Source organism: Leucoraja erinacea, chromosome 10 (assembly GCF_028641065.1).
Source record: "Leucoraja erinacea ecotype New England chromosome 10, Leri_hhj_1, whole genome shotgun sequence".
In the NCBI taxonomy this organism is placed as follows: domain Eukaryota; kingdom Metazoa; phylum Chordata; class Chondrichthyes; order Rajiformes; family Rajidae; genus Leucoraja; species Leucoraja erinaceus.
The window spans coordinates 26,382,726-26,403,718 of NC_073386.1; the positions used below are offsets into that span (position 1 = coordinate 26,382,726).

The window sequence follows — 20,993 nt, forward strand, 5'->3', positions numbered from 1 at the left end:
TCAGATCAAAGACTTCATTTGAACTGGAGAGAAAATGTGTTAGCTTTAATTGCAGAGAATGGGAGAGGATTGAGAGTACCTTTGATAAAGTGCAGCAGGGTTGCTATGGAGATAAGTTACATTGTTCATCTGGTCAATGGGTTAACGGGGCAGTAGGAGGTACAAGGAGAAAAGTTGAGGTTCTAAAATGAGAAAGTAATGAATGAGCAGCTAAAGAATGAGAAACAAGGGAATATAAATATTGCAAAATGGTTGCAGGATTATGGGATATGTCCAGTTGATCAGGCTGTGCCCAATAGATTCAGCTGTGCTAATGGAAGGAACTAACTAAACCAATATTATGAGCAAACAACTTTAGCAGAAATGGCCAGTTCTGAAACAGATAAAGCAGGTTAACAATTTGTGTTTCCACAAATGCAGCCTAACTTGCTGAGCATTTCCAGCATTTTCTGTTTTTAATCCTTTTGGAACATGTTTAGGAAGCTTTCTATTACATTTTGTATTTCAAAGTCGTACCCCTTTCAAAGGGTAAAACTGGAGTTATTTTGGCTATTTCAGGAGAAAGGGATGAGGAAATCTAGCAATCAACCATCCACAACTAGGAATATGTACTGTAATGTGCAGTGCAATTCTTTGTTCCATCCCTCAGTGCAGGTGATTTCCAAGGTTTGATCATTCAACGAATCATTCCATGATCATTCAAGGAATCATTCCATGATCATGTAACATCGTAAGGAAGCCAGAGGATGAAAGCAGCAGTTCATTTATTTGATGCCAACAACAATTATTGCAATCCTTAGATCCTGAGGTAATGAGTTGGTGAGCTTTCTCTTTGAATCTTTTTGCGATGATCTATCCATGATGGTATTTGGATTAGACTTTCACAATACCAACCCAGTGATGAATCCTATGATCGAAGTCTGAGTAAGGAAGGCGTAAGGAAGGAGCTGATAGCCAACAGTATTTCACTTTGTTCTTTTCAGCAATGGAGGTAGGAGATCTCAATAAATTGCAAAATGTCCTCATTATGCCTACTTTGAAGAAGTTCTCATCCTGAGTTACTCCAGCATTTTGTGTCTTTTTTAGTAAACCAACATCTGCAGTTCCTGCACCTCAATGAATTGCTATTAAATATAATGATGTTGCTGTCTACGATTGTTAGAATCACAAGGAAGACAAGTGTTATTGCCCTCAATGGGCTATTTTAGGGCAGCAAAAATTTGCGGAGAGTAAAGAGTCCACCCAAGTGAAAATAGTGGAGTTCCTTCCCTGAAAGAATGGTGAACTGGATTTTTTTTGCAAAGAAAAGTTAGATCTTTCTCAATCACCATTAATGATACTAGCTATATAATTAACAGTGCTGTGCTGAGATAGAATTAGATCCACACTACTGACATTGGTGAAAGGTATATTTAGTTTTATTCAAACCCACTGCCTGCACTCAGGTTTACTGTGTGTCAAGAGAGTTAAACAATTCTGGTGAGACTTATGGCTTTCCTTTACCCTCCAAGTACAGACACAAGAACTTTTTTTGCAAGTATTGATCCACAGGTCACCCAACAATCCCAGTTTCTCCTGCTACTCCACAGTGCGAAAATAAGTTACATTTCATTTCCAAGACACAAATCCCTCCTATTCCTTTCCAGTGAGAGGGGACCACATTGATAGAGCAGTCTATTCATGTTTAACCTATTTGTCTCATTGCAGATAAACCATTGTTGTCGCAGCATCACCTTTCATTTACCACTTCCAGAGATCGCGAGCTCCATGATATTAAAGTCCCGCAGGCTCCTGCAGTTGGAGCTCCCGACGTCCGTCTCCAGCAAAGGCCTCCAGCTTTTCGATGTTCAGCCGCCGTGCAGACAGAGGTAAGATACGGGGAAAAAAATCGCATCTCCATCGGGGTAAGAGATTAAAAAAAGTTTCCCTAACCCCTCCCATAAAACAAGTTAAAGAACACGAAAAACATACATTTAACATGTGCTAAAGAAACGACTGAGAAGGAAGGGACACACTCCCTATCCGAACCTTAGCTCCTATTACTATTGCAATAGTCATCTCTTCTGCCAGCTATTGAGACACTAAATGCTATTGAAGAGTTCTAGAGGGGACTTATTGTTTCTTATTTCACAATGGTCACTTGCAAATTTATTACATCTCTGAGACTTTGGGTCCTAGTGAAGTGGGCCAACTTCCTGATTTATGGCTGCTGCTCAGTGAAGCTAGAATGTTATTGTGGATTTTATTTTATTCTGGTCTAATAGTTATGTTTTTTTCACATATTCTTAAATGCAACCGATGGCATTCCAAAGCAATTCCTGATTTTGAATCTATGACGAATCAATCATTGAGATTTAACCCTTGAATTAAATAGTCATCAATTTCCTTGCTTACATTTTCTTAATATTTTCATGGATCCTCACAACCCATTAATCACACTTTTACATAGGACTTCTAGATGTCTGTTCGTACTGAAAAAACTGTCCACTCTGCTATCCTGTGAGACTGGACCCAACAGAACACAACCAACTAGCATCTATATTGTTAAATAAATGCTAATATCATGACTGGACTGAAACAGTTTAGCTTTGGGTATAATCGTTCCAAGGAACAAGTATACATTATTACCACTGAAAAAGTGTTCCAGGATTAGAGAGGAAACAAGTTAAAACTGAATATTGAAGTACCCAAAAATAGCCACAGGAAATACTCAGAATTTAACAAGCAGACTAAAATGGTAAACCCCAACAATTGAGTCTATACTGCCCATCAACATCATAGGGATCAATGAAGAGGTGTAATTTCCAAAGTGGAGTTCAACAAATACATGTGCTATTTCATGTGACATATGAACCAGAGTAAGAATTCCAAGCATTTGAAACTTTTGATCAGTTTTCCATGATCGCCTTCTGGTGATTAACAAAATAAAATATTTTTTGCCTTTGGAAACAATATTCATCATGATGTCTCTTGCCCAAGTCTTGGAATGTGACTTGATCAACCTCCCAACTCAGGTGAGACTGCAGTTAACTTTTTTTCCACATGGCACATTCACCCTACTGAACCATACACAAAACTATTTTGGATTCCTTTATTGTAAATCATGACAAAACAGAAAATAAATGCTATGTTTAAGCACATCTTGATTCTAACAAAAATAATCTAAGAACCAATCCAATGAAGTGCAAGATTAATGAGAACATACAACCCTGCAAGTATAAAATCAATGTGCAGAAATTCTGCCACTTGCAATAGAAACATTACAAATGCACACAAAATCTTAAATATCCAAACTATCTCTATCAACAGTGTCAGTGGTTATGGGGAGACGGCAAAAGGATGGAGTTAGGAGGGGGAAATTGATCAGCCATGATTGAATGGCGAAGTAGACTTGGTGGGCCGACAGGCCTCCTATCACATGATCTTATAACACAGAGGGGAAATATTGGCTTCAGGGAGAAATACTCTGAACTAGTTTTTTTCGGAAGCTTTTCAAGTATTGTATTAAGTTAATTGAATTTAAGTCAGCTCAAGAAGTTGTATTTGCGAAGGAGTTTGGTCACCATAAGAATCTTCCCGGTTCATGGAGTGAGTCGATATTGACCGGTATTAGACTGAAGGTACGTTACTGAAATGCGATCAGAGAAGGCGGCTCTGAGAACATGTCTGAACATGGGGAAAGATAGAAAGATGATCTGAGAGATGGGCATGCAGCATATGAGTCAGCTGTAGAAAGGTGGAAAGGCAGGACAAAAGGAAGCAAAGGAGGTGAGTTAGATGAGTGAGGATATGGATGGCAATCAATGGAAGCAATTGGGCAAAGGAGTGGAAGAAATTTCTAAATTAAGACAACATGGGAGCATAGACACAACTTAGGTCCGTTGATCCCTCAGGCCTGCTCTTCCATTCAACAAGATCTTGCCTGATCCGATCATGGCTTCGACTAAACCTTTCCATGTTCTCCACATACCGTTACATATTTAAATTTCAAGGGAGTCAGTCAATTTCCACCTGGAATGTAACTCCACCTCCACAACCTTTTCGGTTGAGAATTCCAAAGATTGATGACAGTTTGAGAGAAAAAAATCCTCCTCATTTCCAGCTGAAATGGACAACCCCTTAATCTGAACGCAAGTCCCATTGTTCTAGATGGAGTCTAGATAGAGTCATACAGCAGGGAAACATGTCCTTCGACCCAACTTGTCCATAACGTCCAAGATGCCCCATCTACACTGGTCCCACCTGCCCACGTTTACCCCATATCGCTCTAAACATTTCCTATCCATGTGCCTGTCCAAATGCCTTTTAAACACTGTTAATAGTTCATTCCTCAACTATGACCTCTGGCAGCTCATTCCATGTATCCACCACCAGATTTCCTAGCCAGGAAGCTTATGTATTTCAATAAGACTACTTCTCATTCTTCTACATCCAAATGAGAATAGGTCCAGCCTGTTTAACATTCCTTTATCCCACAAATCAACTTAATGACCCTTCCCTGATTGTTTCCAATGCAAACACATTCTTCCCCAAATATAGAAAGCAAAAGTGCTCCAACACTGGTCTCACCTGTGGCCTGCAGAGATATATTAAACTTTCCTGCACTTATACTCCATATCGTTTGCAGAAAAGACTTATTCCATTAGCCTTTCCAACTGCTGTATCTGGATGCGGACTATTAGCGTTTCCTGTTCCCTTTCCATTCCCTGACCACTCCCCTATCCATGTCAATATGTTACCCGAACCAGATGCACTTTTATGTCCTGCATAATCTTTCACATGTCTCCTTATGAAACCACATTTGTAAATCCAAGCACAATACATGCATTGGTTCTCCTTTCTATGCTCTACCCCCTCCTCCTCATAAGAAGCCTTATGAAAGATCACTGCTTAACATAAAAGTGCATTGGGTTCAAGTAATATATTGACATGGTAAGAAAGACGTGAGGGGATGAAATGGGATTGTGAAGCACAGAAAATGTCAACAACGGGACTTCTTAAAAGAGCTCCACCATATTTGTCGAACATAATTTCCTTTCATAAAACCACATTGGCTATGTTTAAATTCCTGATGATATTGGATTTGGCGAGCTGGAGGTCAGAATCGACAAGTCCCCAAGCCTAGGTAACATTTTAAATAGGGATTGTGGAATAATTTAAATTGTGTTATACTGTTATCAGTTACCCAACTTCTAACCGATATTAAGGGATATTTGGATAAACTGAACCTGAAAGAGAAATGCTGCCTGACCCGTTGAGTCACATGAGCATTTTGTGTCTTTCTCTGAAAGAGAGATAGCTTAAATAGATCTGAAGAAGGGTCTGAAGAAGGATCTCGACCCGACAGGTCACCTATTTTTTTTTTTTTCTCCAGAGATGCTGCCTGACCTGTTGAGTTACTCCACCATTTTGTGTCTATCTTTGGTACATATAACAGCTATAACAGCATCTGCAGTTCCTTCCTACACATAGCTTAAATGGAAGGTATTTTTGGTTGGAAAAGTGTACACAGGTCGATGATGCAGATAAGGATATAGAGTTATTTGGAGCCAACTATGTCCCATTTCTTAACATCAACTGAAACTGAAATGCAGATGCTAAGACCGTGCCAAATCAGGAGAGATTTTTTATAGAAACTCCACACAAGGTAGATGTTTTCCTAATCTGAGGAAAGACATTCTTGCCATAGAGGGAGCACAGAGAAGGTTCACCAGACTGATTCCTGGGATGTCAGGACTTTCAGGCCTGGTGTCCGAGTTCGCCAATGTCAGCGGTCTGGCCAGCGCGGCCTGAGAACTTTGGACATTGCAGTCTTCAGGGAGGAAGTGGCCGCTTCAGTCCAGGCCGCTGAAGAATGTTCACCCGACGCCGATGATCCAGCTTCGCGGAAGAGGGCCTGAGAAAATCGAGTTGGCTGAGGAGGCCACATATAGACCCCGACCTCGGGTGGACTATGAGGGGGAGAACTGGATATTTTTAGTGCCTTCCCTCACAGTGAATTCTGCTGTGGGGGGACGTTTCATGTTGATTTCTATAGTGTACTGTTCTGTGTCTTTTTTTCTTTTTCTCTTTTTTGTTTTTGTATGGATATATTGACATTTGGTCTGTTCTATTAATTTAATCAAACTCTGTAAAGCACTTTGGTTCAAATACTGGTTTTGTTGAAAAGTGCTATATAAATAAAGATTATTATTATTATTATATGAAGAAAGACTGGATAGACTCGGCTTGTACTCGCTAGAATTTAGAAGATTGAGGAGGGATCTTATAAAAACTTTCAAAATTCTTAAGGGGTTGGACAGGCTAGATGCAGGAAGATTGTTCCCGATGTTGGGGATGTCCAGTACAAGGGGTCACAGTTTAAGGATAAGGGGGAAATCTTTTAGGACTGAGATGAGAAAAACATTTTTGTGTTGAATCTCTGGAATTCTCTGCCACAGAAGGTAGTTGAGGTCAGTTCATTGGCTATATTTAAGACAGAGTTAGATGTGGCCCTTGTGGCTAAAGGGATCAGGGGGTATGGAGAGAAGGCAGGTACTGGATACTGAGTTGGATGATCAGCCATGATCATATTGAATGGCGGGCAGGCTCGAAGGGCCGAATGGCCTACTCCTGCACCTATTTTCTATGTTTCTATGTTTCTATGAATGTGGTGCCTCAAGATTAAATACTAGATCACTTCTGTATTTAAAAATACAAAATTAACTTTGGCTTCAATTTCTCCAGAGCTAAATAAATTCAATTAAAGTAGTTATCAGATAGTCAAAGTTGGCATCATAGATAATGAAACTACAAACATTAAAAACAAAATTATACATTTCCATTGGCCCACACTCAAAATTGTTATTGAAAACCATTTGAAATGGCAAGGCATCAGCTCATTAACCTTAGATCTCAAAGAAATTAACTATATTTTCTATTTCCAAGGTCAATCAATACAAATGACCACAATTAATATCAATTAAAATAGATAACTTTAATTTTTTGTTTAACTTGGAAATTTTAAAAGTAATTAAAACTACTAAAACAAATTCATTAAACTATATTTAAGTAAATATTTCGCAGAGTCACTACCTGATAACTGCCAGTCAATGGAGAGCGTAGAGAATTTGGGTCACAAGGAACTTGAAATGGATTTAAACAAATCTCAGAGCCATTTTTAAGGGCTTGATGATGCAGTCTAAAAGATTGGCAAGGAGATTGGGAGAATTACAAAATATTATTAATTCCTTATTTATATTTCCAGTGATTTCTTATATTGTGGCAGAAAGTGATTTTACATAACTGGGAATTATCTCATACCTTTCTCTGTTGCACATGCAGCAAATGGCAAAGCATAAAGCAAAGATGAGTACCGGTATAGCAATAATTCCAAGAAGTGAAATTACGGTAAATGGTTCTGCATGGAAAGACAAAAATGTAAGGTGGCATCGATATGAAAAGACCATAAAATTGCATGTCATACATAATTCCTTTTTGATTCTAACCTATTCAATCTCCTGTGCAAAATTGTGGAGAATAAAAATCAATAAAGTCCCTGCAAAAGTACATGAACTTCCGTTGCATATTCACAATAAAATTTTGCATTAATTGAACCACAGAAATAACAAGTCCATTCATTAAATCATGTGGTCAAAACAAGCCAATCAAAAAAACTACCCAACCTAGTCCTCATATTCTCAAAAAACTGCACGGACCAATTGGATGGAGTTTTCATGGCCATTTTCAACATTTCACTACTATGGTCCGAGGACCCCACCTGCTTTAAAGGACATCCATAATACTGGTGCCAAAGAAGAGCAAGGTGCCATTCCTCAACGATTACTGAATCGTGTCACTCACGTCTATTGTGATGAAGTACTTTAATAAGTTGGTATGAAGCAAATTAAGTCCTGCCTCAGTCATGACCTGGACCCAGTCTCCTCCACTCTCTCTTTGGGTGGACATAAATCAGTTCCGACTGGCAACAGCAATTCCTCCTCACCGACCATCAGGTCAGAGGCTGCCGCTCTACTCTATATATACCCTTGACTGCGTAGTTCCACACAGTTTCAACTCCATATTTAAATTCACTGACGGAACCACCATCGATGGATAAATAATGGGTAGAAGTCATGGTACAGAAGGGAAATAAATAATCTAGATTTATGCTGCCATAACACCAATCTTCTCAATTTAGCAAGACCAAGAAGCTGCCTGACCATGCCAGGATGGAAAAGCATAGGGACTATGCACTTATCTTAATTGGTGGGGTTGCAGTGAAGCTAATAGCTTCAAGTTCCTGGCCGTACAGATCTCTGAGGAGCATTCCTGGGCATAGTATATTGATGGAATCACAAAGAGAGCCTCTACTTCCGTGCTTTGTGGAGATTCATCATGTCATCAAACACTCGATGGAACGTCTAGGAGAATATGATGGAGAGCCTACTGACTGGTTGTAACATGGCCTGGTTTGTAAATTTAAATGTTCAAGATCAGAGGCTACAGAAAGTGATGGACATTGCCAGGATCATCAGGGGTACTGACCTCCCCACCATCGTAGGGATGGTCACAAGAAATAGTGTCTTAAGACACATACCACCTTGTCATGCTCTCTTCTTGCTGCTATCATCGGGAAGGTGGTACGAGATCCGAGAACCATTACCTCCAGGTTCAAGAACAGCTTCCTCCCATCAACCATCAGGTTGGCACAGGTTGACAGGCGGCATCGTTGCGTAGCAGTAGAGTTGCTGCGTTACAGAGCAAGGGACCCAAGATCGATCCTGACTAAGGGGGCTGGCTGTACGGAGTTTGTACGTTCGCCCTGTGACCACACAGGCTTTCTCTGGGTGCTCCGGTTTCCTCCCACACTCCAAAAACATGCAGGTTTTTAGGTAATTGCCTTTGGTATAATATTTTAAATTGTCTCTGGTATGTAGGATACTGCTAATGTACGGAGTGATCGCTGGTCGGCACGGGCTTGATGAGCTGAAGGGCTCATTCCTAAAACTGTATCTCTAAAATCTAAAGGTTCTCGATTAACCTTGCACAAGCCTAGGTCAGCACCAAACCCCTGCGGACTTTGTACTACTCTGGGGGGTCCACGTATTTTGTTTTTTGCATAAAATGGTCGACGTACACATGACAATAAACTAAACTGAACTGAGAATAACTGACGATTTATTGTTGATTTTTTTTTTGTGGTTGCATCTAATGAGCCTGTGAAGCTAAAATGTGAGAATTTCATTGTTTCAGTTCACATGCAATACACATGACACACAACTCTCAAGTCCATTCCTTCATGTTTCTCAATATCCCTCCGTTACTGTATACTCATCAATTAAAAGCACCACTTTATTTTTTTCTGCGGACTGAAAAGATGAAATATTCAACTAACACCTGTTCACAATTAGAATCCTGTTCTTGGGGTGTATGCAACCGCTTTGTCGACATTTCAGAACTACACCTTTAACTCCCCATTTCAATTTACCTTACATTTAAGTGGGCATGATCAACATTGTTAAAGGTTTATACTAAAATAACAAGCTCTTCATCATGGAAATACCATTAAAGTCAAAGTGCACAGTAGCAGGCCCTTTGGCTCATCAAGTCTGCATTGACTATCAACCACTGTTCCACAGTAATCCCGCATTGATCCTATTTTACTCTCTCCACATTCCCATCAACTCCCACAGATTTTACCACTTTCCTACACACGAGAAGCAACTTAGAGGCCAAAGTCCCAATCACCTCACGTCTACATTCGGAGGCTCCGAGCCGCCGAACGCTCCGTTCGAGGGCCTGAAACTTTGAGCCATCGTTACGGCGACTGTGGAGGCCTTAATAGGCCCCAAACACAGGTGGACAGAGGAAGAGGACTGAACTTTGGTACCTTCCCTCACAGTGGGAAACGCTGATTCCACTGTGTGGGGGGGGGGGGGGGGGTTGTATTTTATGTTCAATTCTAAAGTATCGTGTTTATCTTATTTGTGTGCTGCATGGTAACTCAAATTTCACTGCACCAATTGGTGAATGTGACAATAAATGTCCTTTGTCTTTGGGTGAGAGAGGAAATTGGAGCATCCAGGGAAAGCAATACAGTGAGACAACATGATGGTAAGGATCAAATCTGGGACACTGGAGATGCGAGGCAGCTCTACAAACTTATTTTTCCGGTGTGTTGCTTAACTGAGTAGATAATTTGTATTACAATTCGACTTATCAACTTAAAACATCAACGTAAAAATTATATTTATAAATCTATATTACTTCTGTTTAATGCCAAATACCTTGTGGAAATATTAATTAGAAACTGGGAGACACCTAGGGTTATTGTGTCTGTTCATTTATAATGCCAGATGGTAATAAAAGGATGATAATCAGGCCTCTGATGCATACCCATAATCTGCTAGTAGGATGCAAAATGGGTAATTATGAAAATTAATATGGAACAATCATTAGATATCAGACCTGCCAGCTTACTGGAGTTGGAGATGATAAGCAAGATCTTGCAGCTTGTATCACAAAAGCTTTGTGCCAAATTTGACCAAGCTCCTTCAAATTCCTTGCTATTGAGGGCATCAGAGTTGGTGGCATTTAAGGTATGAAGGAATGACAGTCTGTCTTTTCTCTTCCTCCATTGCCTGACAGATTTTGTTTTTGGACATCAGATATTAAAGAAAAAACAAAGCTTGAGTTATAATGAGGGGTTCAGCCCGTTCAATGCCACTCAGCTGGGGTGCCTCCCACAGCCGACCTCAGAGCATCCAGAGGGAAGCATCCAGAGAGCCCATGGGAGGCAAGACCCCAACCGGCTCTCCAGCACTATTGTTTTCCTGCATTCACTGTCACCACCATATCTTGAATAATATGGGAAGGAAAAGTGGGAAACCCAAATGAGATCCCCAAAACTTGTGTTTCACATGATCTTATACAGGAAAACTTCAAAAACTTACTTAAGTCTACCTGGCAAGTAAAGCACATGTGTTTTCTTGCTTTGGATGAAATTAAAATTGGAATTGTGGCTTAACATCATGGGACAAAGTAATTTATTTTTGAATTATTTTTGAAGGGCAGCTAGGAGCCTACTTATAGGTCTAAAAATTCTGGATGGTAAGGCGTTATTAAAAGAGATATGGGTTGGTATCCAAAAGGATCAGCATGATATTATTGAATTGTGGAGCACGCACGAGGAGCTGAATTTCCCACTCATGCTTCCTAAGTTTTTGTGAACTAATTTTTCAGGTGGATTTATCTTTCAAGCTCCTCAATTTCTGCCGATCTAATTTGTTTAAAATAATTTTCTATCTATTCAAAATCTCAAAGAATGTTTTAAAAACAAAGACAAAAAAAAATGTCAAGCAATATTCAACCAATCACGGTTTTCACATTAGAGAGATCAATATTAAAGCATTTCAGATATCACAAAGGATAATCAACTCATTTAAAATTCTTACCTATTGCACGATATTGACAAAATTCGCCATCAAATCCAGGAGGGCAAATACACAGGAATCCAAGATTACCAATTCGATAGAATGTACATCTGCCATGGTTCAGACAAGGTATGATGTCACAACCAAGTTTGCCCCTAATCACTAACATAAAAGTAAACAAAATCTTAGAATATGATCACACACACATTTAATCTCTCATGGCACATGTCACACTTTTATATAATCAGATACTATCTCACTTCAGATACATAATATCAGAACTAATTATTTAAATGTATTAAAACATTTTGATTGCAGAATTCTGTAATGGTTAAAAACATCTTCAAGGTCACATTTAAGATTCCATTTCAAAATTTTCCATGGACGTTGTAAATCACTAGCCTGGATTAAGGCATTCTTGTAATTTTCTGTTTTGATTATTAAATTATTTAGAGCCCAAAATACACAGCAAGATAATAATGATTATTTATGAAAATGACAATGAACACTTGGTGTTCACCACCATTCAGTGAAAACAAATAATCAAGGAATATAGAAAGAGTGCACAAAGCAATACTTTAAAAACAATTCATGAGAAATGGCATTTAATAATACAAGGATGATTTTGGAAGACATGTATTTGTGCAGCATTATCTCAGGTGCTGATACAATGGTTAATTCACCAGATAGGTTATCCAGAGAGGCCTGGGCGAATAATCGAGAAAAAAAAATCAATTTAAAATTTGTCATCTGCAGCTTTGAATTCAAACTTCAGATTCAGATTCAACTTTAATTGTCATTGTCAGTGTACAGTACAGTCAACAAAATGCAGTTAGCATCTCCCTGGAAGAGCGACATAGAATATGATTTCAATAAATAAATCTTTTTACGTGTATACAGACATAGTGTTTTTTCCTGTGGGAGGAGTGTCCGGGGGGGGGTGTTAGACAGATGGACCTTCTTCAGTCTCCTCAGGAAGAAGAGACGCTGGTGAGCATTCTTGATCAGAGTTGAGGTATTGTGGGTCCAAGAGAGGTCATCGGAGATGTTGACCCCCAGGAACCTGAAGCTGGAAACACGTTCCACCTCCTTCCCGTTGATGTGGATGGGGGTGTGCGTGCCGCCCCTAGACTTCCTGAAGTCTACAATGAGCTCCTTGGTCTTCTTGGAGTGAAGGGCCAGGTTGTTGTCAGCGTACCATGCTGCTAGGCGCTGGACCTCCTCCCTATAGGCCGACTCATCGTTGTTGCTGATGAGGCCAATCACCATTGTATCATCTGCATACTTGATGATGGTGTTGGTACCATGTACAGGTGTGCAGTCATAGGTGAAGAGGGAGTAGAGGAGGGGGCTCAGCACACAGCCCTGTGGAACGCCGGTGTTCAGGGTGAGGGTTGAAGAGGTGTGCTTGTCTAACCTAACAGACTAGGGTCTGTTGGTTAGAAAGTCCAGTATCCAGTTGCAGAGGGAGGGGTCGATGCCCAGGTTACCGAGTTTGGTGATCAGTTTAGATGGTATAATGGTGTTGAATGCTGAGCTGTAATCGATGAACAGCATTCTTACGTAAGTGTCTCTGTAGTCGAGGTGGGAGAGGGCGGAGTGAAGTGCCGTTGAGATGGCATCCTCCGTACTCCTGTTCTTGCGGTAGGCAAACTGATAGGGATCCAGTGTGGGGGGTAGGCAGCTTTTGAGGTGTGCCAGGACCAGCCTCTCGAAGCACTTGGTGATGATGGGGGTAAATGCAACTGGGTGGAAGTCGTTGAGGCTTGCCGCAGTGGAGTGTTTTGGCACTGGCACGATGGAGGTGGTTTTAAGGCACGTGGGGACAACTGCTTGGGCAAGTGACAGGTTGAAGATGTCAGTCCAGACGTCTGTCAGCTGCGCAGCACAGGCCCTGAGGACGCGCCCGGGGATGCCGTCAGGGCCATCAGCCTTACGTGCATTAGTCCTACTCAGTGCCACGTACACGTCGTAGGGGGTGAGTGTGAGGGGTTGCTGATCAGCAGGGAGCACAGCCTTGATGGCTGTCTCTAGATTGTCCCTGTCGAAGCGGCCATAGAAGTGATTAAGTTCCTCAAGGAAGGAGGCGTCGCTGGATGTGGGGGTGGTGTTGGAGGGTCTATAGTCCGTGATGGCCTGGATACCTTGCCACATGCATCGGGGGTTGGAGTTGTTTTTGAAGTGCTCCTCAATCCTGAGCTTATGGCAGTGCTTGGCCTTCTTGATGCCCCTCTTCAGGTTAGCCCTGGATGAACTGTAGGCTCGAGCATCGCCTGACCTGAAAGCGGTGTCCCGTGCTTTCAGCAGTAGCCTGACCTCACGGTTCATCCATGGCTTCTGATTCGGGAATATGGTCACCCGTTTGAGGGAGGTGACACTATTGACGGTGGAGTTTATAAAGTCCAGAACAGAGGATGTGTAGGAATCAATGTCCGTGTGGGAGTCAAGGGTGGCCTGGGCTGCAAACGCCTTCCAGTCAGTGTTTCCAAAACACTGCTGAAGTGTGGAGTCCGCTTCCTCTGACCAGACTTTAACTGTCCTCAAAGTTGGTTTAACCCATCTGATGAGTGGGGAGTACTTAGGGAGTAGGAACAATGAGAGGTGATCAGACTGACCAAGGTGGGGGAGGGTGACGGCTTTGTAAGCTTCAGCCATGTTAGTGTAGAATTTGTCCAGTGTCTTGTCTACTCTAGTGACGAAGGAGACATGTTGGTGCAATTTGGGGAGTACAGTCTTCAGGTTGGAGTGATTGAAGTCACCCGCAACAATGAAGGCTGCCTCAGGGTTGTGCGTCTGTTGTTTGCTAATGGCAGTATGCAAGTTTGGCATTAGCATCAGGAGGGATATAGGCTGCAGTCACAACAGTGGAGGTGAACTCTCTGGGCAGATAGAACGGTCTGCATCTAACCAAGAGGAACTCAAGGTTAGCTGAGCAGTGACTCTCGATGATGGTGGAGTCCGTGCACCATGCTTTATTTACATAAATGCACAGACCCCCACCTCTGGTCTTACCGGAGTCTGGTCCTGTCCGCTCGGAGTAAATGACGCCCCGTTAGCTGGATGGCGCTATCAGGAACATCGATGTTGAGCCAAGTTTCCGTGAAGATCAGGATGTTGCAGTTTTTGATCCAGTTGTGGGAGGTGATCCTTAGCCAGGGATCGTCCATTTTGTTTGCCAGTGAGCGCACGTTGGCGAGGAAAAGGCTAGGAATCGCTAGCCTGTGTGGGGCTAGCTCTAACCTGGCCTTTAACCCACCTCTGCGTCCCCGGCGGTGCTTTCGTACGCGTCGCCGTCTGTTGGTGTTTCCGGTCGGCCAAGCTGGCTTGGTGCGCGATGGTGTTCTGCCGCTCCGTTGCTCCGCGTCTCCGTGGCTCCGGTGGCGGTCTCCAGCCACGCGGCTCCGGTGGCGTTCTCCAGCCCCGGGGCTCACCTGCCGTTCTCCAGCCCCGCGGGTCGGGTGGCGTTCTCCAGCCCCGGGGCTCCACTGGCGGTCTTCAGCCCCGCGGGTCGGGTGCTCCGTTGCTCTGATGCGCTCAGGAGGAAGATGGAGATCGCCCAGGAAGTTGTTGTAGCCGCAGGAACCAAAATCCAGAAGTTCCTGTCGGCTGGATACAAGACTGCTCCGAGTGAGCAGCCTTGAAACAGGTAGGGGAATTGTCGCTACATTTCCCATTCTTGGGAGACACTTAAACAGCAAACTTGTAATTATCAATGATAACCACAATGCCACTGACTGTTGATTAAAATCTTGAAAGTAAATGCTCTCTAAAATGGCTGGCAAGGCACTCAGTTAAAATCCACTTAGGGATGGACATTATTTTTTAACTCTGTAGTAGCCAGATTTAAAAAAAACTGGAATACAAACATGGTAACCATGAACACAGCAAGATGCAACTAAGTAGCATTGGTTAATCTGCTTCAATTACAGCGCCCTCCATAATGTTTTGGACAAAGACCCATCATTTCTTTATTTGCCACTGTACTCCACAATTTGAGATTTGTAATATAAAAAAATCGCATGTGGTCCAAGTGCACATTGTCAGATTTTAATAAAGGCCATTTTTTATACATTTTGGTTTCACCATGTAGAAAGTACAGCTGTGTTCATACATAGTTTTTTTTCCCTGTGGCAGCACGACTCACGTCTGTCTTTTTTTAATTTTTTGTCTAGTTAAATGTAGTTGTTCGTGTTTTTTAATACTGTTTTTAACTGTGTATATGTGGGGGGTGGGGGGAGGGGGAAACTTAAAAAAATCTCTGCACGGAAGACCCAACCTTTTCCCTGTTGGGTCTCCGTTGTCGTTGGGGCCTAGCACCGTGGAGCGGCCTCCAGCCAGAACGACCTGGGGGGCTCCAGTCGCGGAGCCTACGGTGCTGCAGACACCACAGACCCCGGAGGCTCCAGCTGCAACCGCAGGTCCGGTGGACTGGAATATCGGGAGCTCGCGGGTCCGGGTGGAGACCGCTTTTTGGAGCTCCCGCATAGCGACTTCTCCCGCCTGTGTCACGGGGTTGGAACGACTCGAAGCGGGGCCGTACATCGCCCGGCGCAGCTTTAATGGCCGCGGGACATTCCAGCGCCTGCCGGGGGCTCCAACTTTGTGACTTTAAGGCCTGGAGCGGGGCCGTACATCGCCCGGCGCGGCCTTAAATGGCCGTGGGACTTACCATCACCCGCCTGGGGCTTCGACATCGGGAAAGAAATGGTGCAGGGAAGAGAAAAGACTTTGCCTTCCATCAGGAGGAGATTTACTGTGATGGATGTTTGTGTAAATTGAATTGTTTGTATGTCTTGTAGGAATTGTCTTTGTTTGTATGGCTGGGGAAACCGAGTTTCGTTTGAGCCTCACTGAGGTTCAAATGACATGTAATAAAATATTGTATTGTATTGTATTGTAGTCCCCCCCATTTCAGGGCACCATAATGCTTGGGACTCAGCTATGTCATGTAAATGAATATAGTCATGTTTAGTATTTTGTTGCATATCCTTTGCATGCAATGACTGCTTGAAGTCTGTGATTCATGGACATCACCAGTTGCTGGGTGTCTTCTCTGGTGATGCTCTGACAGGCCTGTATTGCAGCCATCTTTAGCTTATGCTTATTTTGGGGGCTAATCCCCTTCAGATTTCTCTTCAGCATATAAACATAGAAACATAGAAAATAGGTGCAGGATTAGGCCATTCGGCCCTTCGAGCCTGCACCGCCATTCAACATGATCATGGCTGATCATCCAACTCAGTATCCTGTACCTGCCTTCTCTCCATACCCCCTGATCTTTTTAGCCACAAGGGCCACATCCAACTCCCTCTTAAATATAGCCAATGAACTGGCCTCAATTACTTTCTGTGGCAGAGAATTCCAGAGATTCACCACTCTGTGTGTGAAAAATGTTTTTCTCATCTCGGTCCTAAAAGATTTCCCCCTTATCCTTAAACTGTGCCCCGTTGTACTGTACTTCCCCAACATCGGGAACAATCTTCCTGCATCTAGCCTGTCTAACCCCTTAAGCATTTTGTATGTTTCTATAAGATCCCCCCTCAATCTTCTAAATTCTAGCGATTACAAGCCGAGTCTATCCAGTCTTTCTTCATATGAAAGTCCTGAAGAAAGACTGGATAGACTCGGCTTGTAGAATTGTACAAAAGGCATGTTCAATTGTGTTCAGATCGGGTGATTGACTTGGCCACTCAAGAATTTACCATTTTGTAGCTTTCAAAAATTCCTTTATTGCTTTAGCAGTATGTTTGGGATCATTGTCTTGCTGTCGAATGAACTACCGGCCAATGAGTTTTGAGGCATTTGTTTGAACTTGAGCAGATAGGATGTGTCCATACACATCAGAATTCATGCTTCTACCATCAGCAGTTGTATCATCAATGAAGATAAGTGAGCCAGTACCTTCAGCAGCCATACATGCCCAGACAATAACACCCCCACCACCGTGTTTCACAGATGAGGTAGTATGCTTTGGATCTTGGGCAGTTCCTTCTCTCCTACATACTTTGTGCTTGCCATCACTCTGATTTAAGTTAATCTTCATCTCATCTGTCCACAAGATCTTTTTCCAGAACTGTGGTTGCTCTTTTAAATACTTCTTGGCAAACTGTAACCTGGCCATTCTATTTTTGCGGCTAACCAGTGGTTTGCATCTTGCAGTGTAGCCTTTGTATTTCTGTTCATAAAGTCTTCTGCGGACAGTGGTCTTTGACAAATCCACACCTGACTCATGAAGAGTATTTCTGATCTGTTGGACAGGTGTTTATAGAGAATTCTTCTGTCTTCAGCTGTGGAGGTCTTCCTTGGCCTGCCAGTCCCTTTGCGATTAGTAAGCTCACCAGTGCTCTTTTTCTTCTCAATGATGTTCCAAACAGTTTATTTTGGTAAGTCAAATGTTTGGCTGATATCTCTAAGTTTTATTCTTGTTTCTCAGTCTCATAATGGCTTCTTTGACTTTCATTGGCATGACTTTGGTACTCATGTTGGTTAATAAACAGCAATGAAAGTTTCCAAAGGTGATGGAGAGACTGGAGGAAAGACTAGGTGCTGAGAGCTCTCTTCTACCTGCATGAAGGGGCATGGTGTCCCAGACATTATGGTGCCCTGAAATGGGGGAGATGATGTATAAACACAGCTGTAATTTATTCATGGTTGTAGCATTGGCTATAGCATGTTAGCCAATTAGAATGCTTAGTAATTATAACCCCGCCTAATAGTAACATACATAGTGTAAGATCCTGCCCACTACTTGCCAGTCTGAGTAGCAGTGTGAACGTGTGATGACCTGCTATGTAGTTGATGACCTGAACAGTAAAGATGCTTGTGTTTCAACCCGTGTGAGTTTGAGCTCTGTACATGGCATCAGAAGGGATCTGCCCCACATCTGTTTATCGCGATTTATTTCATTTACCACTTTTTATTTGTGTTTTTTGTGATTTGGGAACATGGCTAGCTCTTGTCGAAAGCCTAGCCCGCTTGTGTTTGATTCTGATATCGCCGAGCGATGGGGAATGTTTGAGAAGGATTACTCTCATTATATACGCATCGTTCGCCGCAACGATCACGAAGCTTTGAAGGCTTCGCTACTGGTGAATTTAGCGGGTCTGGAGGCTATGATCCGCGCTGACTTGTTTGAGTTTGCACCTGCCCAACTGGATGCGAATGGACAGGTATTGGTGCCAGCAGAATCTATAGATAACTCGATGGTGTTGCTGAGAAAGTTCAGAGAACTGTGTGACCTACCATCTAATAGAATCCTTGAGAAGACAAGATTTTTTGCCCGAGTGCAACAGCCTGATGGACCTGTGGAACAATTCATCAGCGACCTGAGACACATCAGTTTTCAATGCAGATTTGGTGAGATAACAAATGAGCTTGTTAGAGATAAAATTGTGTGAGGAATGAGTGACCGAAAGCTGTGAGCTGAACTATTACGAAATGCAGACCTGACTTTAGATCAGGCTATTAATGCTTGTCGGATGGCTGGCTGATTATGGTAGCGCGAATGCTAATCACCAACTCAACTTGAATATGGCTAGTTACTCTCCGCAAAGATTTCTTAATATATCTAGCAAGGTTCAGAACATGCCTAACATGAGGTGCACAAACTGTAACTATTTCCACCCCAGGGGGCGCCAATTTTGCATGGGAAAGTATGTCATAATTGAAAATAACCCAACCACTTTGCTAATTGTTGTTGGTCTAGTGGGAGTACAGCTCCAAGGTCGAAGCTGCACCTAATTCAACAAGTCCCGTCATATTCAGATTCTCGTGAACAAGACGAATCTTCCCACGGAACGACTGATAGCTCAGAAACCGAGCCTACTGTACTTTCCCTAAACCTGCGCACCACACGCATGATCCTGCTGTGACCATGATGGTCAACAACAAACTATTGATCGCCAAGGTCGATAGTGGTGCCCGCGTGAACGTCATGTCAACGTCAAACGTCAAAGTGTTCAACAAGATAAGAACCACTGAGCACATGAGAAAAGACTCCTCCACTTTACATGCTTACAGAGGGGAAATTCTTCACCCACTGGGCAAAGCCGATTTCAAATGTACCATCAATGTACAGACCAAGGACTTGCTATTTTACATCGTTCAGCCCAGTTCTGAAACCCTGCTAGGCATCGATGCGTGCCATGACCTGGGTTTGGTCTATTTCGGGTGTGCTGTTCACAAACTCTGTTTGACAGAGGGACCACCAAAAAGGTGCTATCCAACAACAAAGACTGGTTTGACAACCAACTCGGCAAACTCGTGGATCTCCTTGTAATACTCTTTACGTAGGGATGGGGGGGGGGGGGGGGGAACGTCTTGTGACCCTTTACGATCTCTGCGTCCTGTAGTACCAGTTCATCACATACCAGAAAGTAGGGTTTCAGTTCAGTGGGGGTGTTAGATTGTTTGTTTGGCCAGCCGCCTTTAATGACAGAAGTTAGCAGCTGGGAGGTTTTATCCATGGCAGTGCGTTCAGCGAGGCGGCACAGGCGGTCAGTTGGAACGAAGGAAACCTTTAGAACGGAGAATTCCTCACATTCGTAAGGATGTTGTTCGCTGGTGGCACGTGGTTCCCAGGATAGTGTGTCTGCGATGTGTATGACTTTACCTTTTTTGTAGATAATGTAGAAGTCGAACTGTTGAAGCTGCATCATCATGCATTGAAGCCTTGCTGGGGCAGCGTGGATAGGCTTGCTCAGGATTGTAACCAGAGATTGATTATCAGTTTCCACCGTGAAGGTTTTGCCAAAAATTAAGTCTTTGAATTTGGAGCAGGCAAAAACCATGGCAAGCAGCTCTTTTTCTATCTGGACATTGCGCTGTTCGGTATCCGTTAGTGTTCTGGACTCCGATGGAGACCATACGTTTCAGTTCATTGTGTATTTGCTCACGCACACCATGCGGGACGCGGTGAGGGTCACGTACGATCGGGGTGACTGTATGGTCCGTACATGGCAATCCAGCCCGCCTTCAGATTGACAACAGGACACAATTCTCCAGCCAAATGTTCAAGGACTTTGCCAAACGCTGGAACTTTAAACATGTCATCAGCAGCCCAGAGTACCTACAGTCCATAGAAACATAGAAAATAGGTGCAGGAGGAGGCCTTTCGGCCCTTCGAGCCAACACCGCCATTCATTGTGATCATGGTTGATCATGGCTGATCCAACGGACTTGCCGAACGCGCTGTTCGTAGCGCTAAATAACTTATGGAACGCTCCTTCCTGGCAAAATCTGATGTCTAACTAGACCTGTTGAACCTGAGAAATATTGCCAGAGTCAGTGTTTTAACGGACAAGACCTCCACTGCCAGTGACTCAGAATCACCTAAAGCCTAAGCTCTGCCCCGCTGCAATTCAAACATACGTACATTCCAATTGCGACGCGCAGAAACGTGCCTACGCCAAAACCAGCAAGTCCCTTAAGCCACTGATCCAAGGCCAAGTGGTTCGTTTACAGATGAACAAAGGACATACCAAATTGGGGTTCATCCATGGCCCCGCGAAAGAGCCACGATCCTACCTTGTCAATGTCGGCGGCACCATCTACAGATGCAACCATCAACACATGCTTCCA

General features: G+C 43.0%; 1 protein-coding gene across 10 annotated transcripts in view; it reads right to left on the reverse strand.

The window, feature by feature from the left end:
• Nucleotides 1-20,993, reverse strand: part of LOC129700943 (uncharacterized) — a 130,218-nt gene that overhangs the window by 97,467 nt on the left and 11,758 nt on the right. For all 10 annotated transcript variants that reach the window (XM_055641794.1, XM_055641786.1, XM_055641787.1 and 7 more), the window contains exons 2-4: nt 11,436-11,576; nt 7,303-7,399; nt 7,075-7,180 (exon numbers count right to left, since the gene is read on the reverse strand). In XM_055641794.1, the coding sequence (XP_055497769.1) occupies nt 7,075-7,180; nt 7,303-7,399; nt 11,436-11,576 (344 nt within the window). The remainder of the gene's footprint in view (nt 1-7,074; nt 7,181-7,302; nt 7,400-11,435; nt 11,577-20,993) is intronic.